Source organism: Harpegnathos saltator, unplaced genomic scaffold (assembly GCF_003227715.2).
Source record: "Harpegnathos saltator strain DR-91 unplaced genomic scaffold, Hsal_v8.6 scaffold716, whole genome shotgun sequence".
NCBI classification, from domain to species: domain Eukaryota; kingdom Metazoa; phylum Arthropoda; class Insecta; order Hymenoptera; family Formicidae; genus Harpegnathos; species Harpegnathos saltator.
Genome location: NW_020230556.1, coordinates 72,842 through 80,593, shown reverse-complemented (window position 1 = coordinate 80,593; position 7,752 = coordinate 72,842). Strand labels below are relative to the sequence as shown.

General features: G+C 37.4%; 1 protein-coding gene across 1 annotated transcript in view; it reads left to right on the top strand.

Moving 5' to 3' along the window:
* The first annotated feature begins 4,026 nt into the window (after positions 1-4,026).
* Positions 4,027-7,752, top strand: part of LOC105186858 (solute carrier family 35 member G1) — a 74,747-nt gene continuing 71,021 nt past the window's right edge. Inside the window, 1 exon segment of the mRNA XM_025305814.1 lies at positions 4,027-4,644. Coding sequence (XP_025161599.1) covers positions 4,222-4,644 — 423 coding nt within the window. The 5' untranslated portion in view covers positions 4,027-4,221.

Below are 7,752 nucleotides of genomic sequence, written 5' to 3'. Positions count from 1 at the left end.
GCGCGATTTCGACTTTCTCTTAAAATACAAAGTGAAAGGAATATTAAATATTTCGATTTTCGAATTCGAGCAACAGTTAAGAAACAGCATTAGCTGTCGTCACTTGCATTTCATTCAGTCATTATTCTTCAGCATTGTCTTTAGAAAAACTTTAAATTGATCCAAATATTAATTTATTCGGTTTAACTAATTCTTTCGCTTGTTAATATGCTACGTCTTTCAGAGCGAGAATGCATATCTCTTCTGACGATGAGGGGATGGGGTGATCGATTAAGATTGTATAATGATGTAAAGCAGTTTTCAATGAAACATTTCGTGATCAAGATACCGCCATTTCAAAATCTTTTGAGAGAACAATAAAGCGAGGGAACTGGTAATGTGAAAAATCGTGTAATATCAGGTAAACCTGCATCAGCAACAAATCCAGAAAAATCATTAGATGTTTCACAACTCTTCATCGAAAATCCGCATGATTCTACCCGCAAAGTAGGACAGCAAAATGATCTAAATAAAAAATCTGTGCTCAAAATATTAAAACTTAATAAATTTCATCCTTATAAAGTCCACCTCGTGCAAGAGCTAAGTAATAATGATTTTGATAGGTGTATTGAATTTTGTAAGTTGATGATGGAAAGAATAAATGAAGATCCTAACTATCTGTCAAATATAGTTTTTTCATCTGAAAAGCAACATTTCAGTTAAATGGCTATATTAATTGACACAATTGTAGATTCTAGTCAAATACAAATCTTAACTGGATTCAAGAATCACATACGCAGTATTTAAAAAAATTGAATGTTTGGGCAGACATTTTGAATAATGTTCTCATAGGTCCATTCTTTATTGAAGGCAATCTAACAGTGATAAAATATGAGAATATGCTAAGAAATGAAATAGCTCTAGCGATACAAGCAATCACGGGTAACGACTTCGAGAATATATGGTTTCAGCAAGATGGTACTGCGCCACATTACAGGAGGGACGTTCGTAATTATCCAGATACAGGATTTCCTCCGCGATAGGCAGAAGAGGACCTGTAGAATGGCCTCCTCGATCGCCAGATTTGTCACCTCTTGATTACTTTCTGTGGGGTTATTTAAAAGACAGAGTTTATAAAACAAATCCACAAAATCTGGATGATTTATGAAATCGGATTCTTGATGAAGCTGCTATTATTCCTATTGATTACATTCAAAATGTCGTTTCATCTTTTTACGATAGAGTAGCTTTTTGTCAAACTATTGATGGACATTTTGGTGAACATTTTGAACAATTGCTATAAACCTTTCCAGTCTTGCCTTAGCCAGTTGCCTTAGCCAGTTTTCCAGCTTGCTAGTTGCGCAAGAAAAATAACACGGAATTAACAAAACGAAAGAAGCTTTATTTTAATACGTCCGTTCGTCGTGACAAGACTAGGGCGACTCTCTCTCATCTCTTCTTCTTTCCTTTTTTATTTATTAAACAACCTCCTTAACAACAACAGCTGTCAAACAATCTCTACTCGATTCCTTTGCAGTCCACTCCCAGGAGCGTGGGGATAACATGTCCCTCAAAGATACGGGTGCAGCACTGCCCCCCCCTCTTCCAAAATTGTCGTCCCGACAATTTCATGGAAGAGTTGCTCTCAATGCTCTTCTACGAGTCTGTCTCCAAAAATTTCACACCATCTTTGCTGCTCCAAGGCACTTCTGGCGATTCCTTGTCACAACCTGGACTGCTGTCTCAGGTTTTCTTGACTATACCATTTCTTGTCCTAACAGCTACCAGGCCGAAAAATTGTCGACGTGACGCTTGAAGTTTCAGCTCACCGTTCTTCAGCTCCTTCTTCGGATAAAGGGGGGTATAACCCGTGAACCCAACGTTCTTTAAAAGAACACCCCTTACCCCCATCTTGGCATTCGCCTTTTGGCTCACGGGAAAACCACGGTCAAAAACCGTGAGTAAGGTGGCCTTAGATTTTTTAATGTCATCCAAGCTTCACCAATTTCACAACCAGCCTTATTCTTTCCTGAAATTCACACAAGAAAAAGAGAGTATCTGTTTTTTACAATTTCAACTAAAATCTACAGCAATAAAAATAACTTTTAATATCTTTTCCTAAACTAATAAGTAGCTAATCTATCTGCATGAACAATTTTTTTTTATGCTTAGAAGATTGTTGAATACAGTAAACAACATCACTTAATAGCCCTTCCTACAATGCGATGCGGATTAAACAACCAAACTTTAATTCTAACTTCAATTTTAACTCATTATAATCTAAATTTTGTTCTATCCCATCTAAAACTGAACGCGCCTTCCCTCTCAAATTTGTCGCAAAAAACTAAAGCCTTTCCCTCACTCCATTTATTAGCTCGCGCAACTAATTCAAACTGAGAGACATATTCATAAAAAGACTCAGTACCATCGTAAATATCGGGTTTTAAATTAAGACATTTTTGACACTGGCCTTGACAATTTTCCCCTTATCCTTACTGCTCCATCCTCCGATTTTGTCGCAACTCCTGGAGCTCCAGTCGCTCTTGTTCCCGCTCCTCGCGTAGCTGACGCAACTCTCTCATCGCTGCTATCAACGTCGGAGCCTCTGTCTCTGCTTCCTGTCCGGCCGCAACCGCCTGACGGGCTTCTGCTGTTTGATTCCAAGTTGCCATCGGAGAATGTAACATTTCTCACAATACTTCTTTTCACTCGGATAATAAAAAAATCGCGTCAATGCTCCCGCACGACGTCGATCTAATCCCGGACGAGCCCCCAAAATGTTGCGCCCTTGCGCAAGAAAAATAACACGGAATTAACAAAACGAAAGAAGCTTTATTTTAATACGTCCATTCGTCGTGACAAGACTAGGGCGACTCTCTCTCTTCTTCTTTCCTTTTTTATTTATTAAACAACCTCCTTGACAACAACAGCTGTCAAACAATCTCTACTCGATTCCTTTGCAGTCCACTCCCAGGAGCGTGGGGATAACATGTCCCCCAAAGACACGGGCGCAGCAATACTATATAGGGTGTCCCATAATTGTAACACACCAACTCCATAGGGACATAAAGCTAAGCGAGAGGAACGAAAAAGTCCTCTTCCATTTAGCGATATCTCGTATAGTTTTTTTTAGTAATAACCGCGTAAAGTTTGCCCTGTATAAAATGTCATATGTAAAAGTATTGTTTCGCATTCACGAGATTTCATCGTGAATTCTGCTTTGCGGAAATCTTGGATTGGACTATGGGCTAATACTTTTCAATGCGACGGAGAATAAAACGTGAAAATTTTATATGCCTCTGAATCCGAAAATAATTAGCAGAAGAAGTGAATACTTTTCAATGCGAAAGTTCGCATTTGAAAATTATCGATTACGATTGAATGCAAGGCATATTTGAAATGAATTGAATCTTTTTTAATGCAAAGCATTCACCACTGCCGTCTCGCATTTAGCACAGTGAAATTTAATGGGAACTAATACTTTTTAATCCCTTTCTTCGGATCAGAAAGCAGAATTCAGACATATTCAAAATGTCAATATTTTTTAATACGTTTCAATTCGACGTTTTATACAGGGTAGCGTTTGTCATGTCCATCGCGGCCTATAGACGCTTCGCGGTGAGCTGTGTGCGTCGAAACTGAGCGATAACGCGTCTCGCGTTGACCATCGCGATGGCGTTTTGGCGCTTTGATGCTGCGCGACGGTCAGCGTGAGCCGCGTTACTGCTCAGCTTCGACATACACAGCTCGCCGCGGAACGTCTATAGGCCGCGATGGGCGTGACAAACGTCAAACTTTATACGGTTATTACTAAAAAATTATACGAGATATCGCTAAATGGAAAAGGACTTTTTCATTCTTCTTGCTTAGCTCTACGCCCCTATGGAGTTGGTGTATTACAATTATGGGACACCCTGTATAAGTATCAAACAGATTTATTAATAAACTATTCTGTAAACTCATCGTGTTTGTATTAAATATTCTGAATTCATCGTTAACTTATGATCATAATCACATTTTACTTATAATTTAGTAGAAATCCACATTTTCAGTCTTCATTTATAATGTGTATCTTTGTAATTTTTATTCTACTAATACAAGAGATAAACAATTTATTCATTCTAGAACGATATCTCGTAAAACTATGTATTTATCGATGATATATTCTCTTTACAGCCATCATTCCATTTGGCCGAATCTTCCTAACATTTTAATCTTCAATAATCCCCTGACCGCTTAAATATGCTAATTGAGAACAGACCGCTGCAGATGCGTGTTCAACTAATATTATTTGCGCGAGTGTCATTCAGTACGATCGTCAGTGTTCTTAGTTCTTACTCTTGTGTATACACGATGAAGTTCAGCGTAGAATCTACTGCTTCGTATAACAGCATTCATCCAGCTTACCATTATACTGAGCAGTTTGCTAATAATGGCGAAACTTATCGAGATAGTACTAAATGGTACGGTGTATTCTTAGCGTTCCTATCAGGAACTTTTTTTACTATCAGCTCTGCTTTAGTCAAGGCGGTCCGTAACGTAGATCCTATGATTCTACTGGCTATTCGTGCTCTCGTGCAAATTTTAGCAATGGCCATTGTAGTCTGTAAATCGTCCAGCAATATCACGGGTCCTTCTGGTCAAAGACTGCTTATACATTTTCAGGTAACATTTTTCTTTTTCGTTCTTAAACTCTTTCGACCTTAGTAAATTATTACTTGTCGTTTATGATCGATATTAACCCTGAATATAATCTCAACAAGCACACTGTTAGCAATGTACTGGCGGATTGGCAATATATTCAACTAGAATCCAAGAGTAGATTAATAAATATCTGTGTCTGTGCATTAGATTTGTGTTTTTACAACAAAGTCTGCTAATTTGACAATAGATTAATGACAGAAATCGAGGAGATTTACGGTAGAATTATTTAGATTCATTTAAATAGTTACATTTAAATAGTTAGACATATTTAAATAGTTACCAAAGAATACCCAGTAAACACAGTTATATAACAGTTACATTGTCGTACTGTAACGAAATGTAACATGTAATATTATATAACGTGTATGTTACATACATGTTAGTTGTAATTTCCCATTCACAGAAAGTCGCAGTTATATAACAGAAATATTACATATTACTAAAATGTTATATAGCTGTTATATAACTGAAATATTATTGTTATATAAAAAATTACTCCTAATTTTCTCGCATCTTGCGTCCGTCGATAGCTTCGTTTCTAAGCGGTACAAACGGTCACTATCCATATGCTGACCGCGCTAGGCTTTGCTTAATTTAATAATCGAGTAGAATGCAGTTATTCCAATGACTCCAACGATATTCTTGTGATTTGTACTTATATAATGTATCTTTATAATATTCACAGAACATTATAACCTTTCTTGTCAAAAGTTAAACCAACGCAACATTCGATATGCGACGAATATCAATATAGGCTGTATTTCAAAATTACTGATAATGAAGTATTATAATGGTTAACCCTCCAAAAGATAGTTTGAAATAAATTCAAGGAAGTCTAAATAAAAAATTTTAATTACTAAATCCAAAAAAATTTTTGAAGAATATCTCGAATTTGCTTTTCATCAACATGGTTTTTTCAATCAAATAGTTTTATTTTTAAAAATGATATTGTAAAAATATAATATTTTAATGAAACATCTCAAAATTAAACAAGTAAGAATATTAAACCTAAAGAAATCTTTCTGTGTGAGTTTTATATAATATACAAGCGTTTTTAAACGTTTAAATAATATAAGTGCGGATATCCCCATGGAAATAGGAACGTTATGTTCACGTAAAATCCGTGTGGTTTTGTGGATTCCACGTGAATGTAACGTGCGTTCCACATGGTACGTTTTTGTGGGGATATACATATCAGTATGCATTATGAACATCAATATAAATAGGTAATACGATCTCTCAATATAATCTGCTTAAGCACGATGAAAGCATTAAAAATACAGAAAAACATAGAACTATATAACAAAGCATCCACAAAAAAGCGGAACAGAATTTCTGATCGATTTGCCTCTCATCATTTCTTTTATTTGTTACTTTTATTTGTTCCGCTTTGCTATTTCTTTCTCTATCGGAATACACCCTTATTCGCAATAGAAAACATTTGCAGCTTTTAATGGATTGCATGAATAATTGTGTTATACAACATCAATGTAATATGAAAGCAACTAACTTTACTGTTACTGTTATATAACGTGTTACATTACTGTTATATTATTATTATAATGTTATCTCCAGCTTATAACAAAACAATGTAACAGATATACAAGGTGAGGAAAAAAGATGGAAAATTTCGAAAGATATAAGTTTAACAGAAAAGTGTTTCAGATAAAAGTTATAAGGCTCAAAATGATATATTTACTGATCTTATCAATTTGACCGTGAGTGGTGTTGCCAAGGTCAAATCAAGGTCAACTTATTTTTTTTTAATACTAGGTGCGCAACTAAGTTTCCGAGTTTTTTTGATCGTTGAGAAATGGAAAATTTCAAGAGAAATACAAAAAATAGTTTATTCAAAGTATCGTCCCTCGCAAGCTCGCATATTTGCCATCTCTCTGGTAATACATGAATACCGCGACAATAAAACGACGCATCTTTAGACCGAATCCATTCATTCAACCAATTTTGCACTTCTTCGAAATTGGCCAAGTGTTGCCCAGCCAAGCCATGAGCCATCGATCGGAACAAGTGATAATCGGAAGGGGCCAGGTCTGGCGAATACAGCGGGTGCGGTAGCAGATCCCATTTCAGCGTTTTGATGGTGTCCTGGACGATGGAAGTGCGATGGCACGGAGCGTTGACGAGCTGCAATATCACTCGTTCGTGTCTCGTGTCCCATTCTGGCCGTTTTTCGAGCAATGCATGATTCAAATTCATCAGGTGTTGTCGGTAGCAATGCCTATTGACAGTTTCGCCCGGCTTCTTTTCAGCAGCTCATAGTACACGATTCCTTTCTAGTCCCACCAAACGCAGAGCATTGTCTTCTTTCCGAAGCGATTTGGCCGTGCCGTCAATGTTGATGCTTCGCCAGGTTTTTTTGCCACGATTTTTTACGTTTGGGATTCTCGAAATATATCCACTTCTCATCGCCAGTAACAATTCGATGCAGGAAACTCTTTCTTTCATGCCGCAAAAGCAAAATTTCAGAAGTGGCTCTTCGATTTTCCATCTGTCTCTCAGTCAACTCATACGGCACCCACTTTCCTTCCTTTTGAATTTTTCCCATGGCATGTAAACGTTTAGAAATACCTTGGCGAGTCATGTTTAATGCCTCCGCAAGTTGATCTTGTGTTTGCGTATCATCTTCATCCAATAACGCTTGCAGATCGGCGTCCTCAAATGTTTTTGGTCTTCCGGAGCGCTCCTTGTCCTCAGTGTCGAAATCGCCACTTTTGAAGCGTTTAAACCAATCTTCATAGGTAGTTTTCGATGGTGCATGTTCGCCGTAGGCCTCCTCAAGCAAACGACGTGCTTCAGCTGCACTTTTTTTCAAGTTAAAGCAGAAAAGCAAAGCTTCCCGCAAATGTTGTTTATTTTGCACAAAACTCGACATCTTCGTTGTTAGAAAAAATATTTTTGCGTTGCGATATGTATTGGTATTACAACTGGTTATTATTAACAGATGTCCAAGCCAGAGCTCGGCAAAATGTGCACGCGACGGCCGATTTTCGACTATCTCCGCCCACCGTTATTGCCTTTACCTCGCCGCTCCGCGCGCTGCCTACAAGCCGC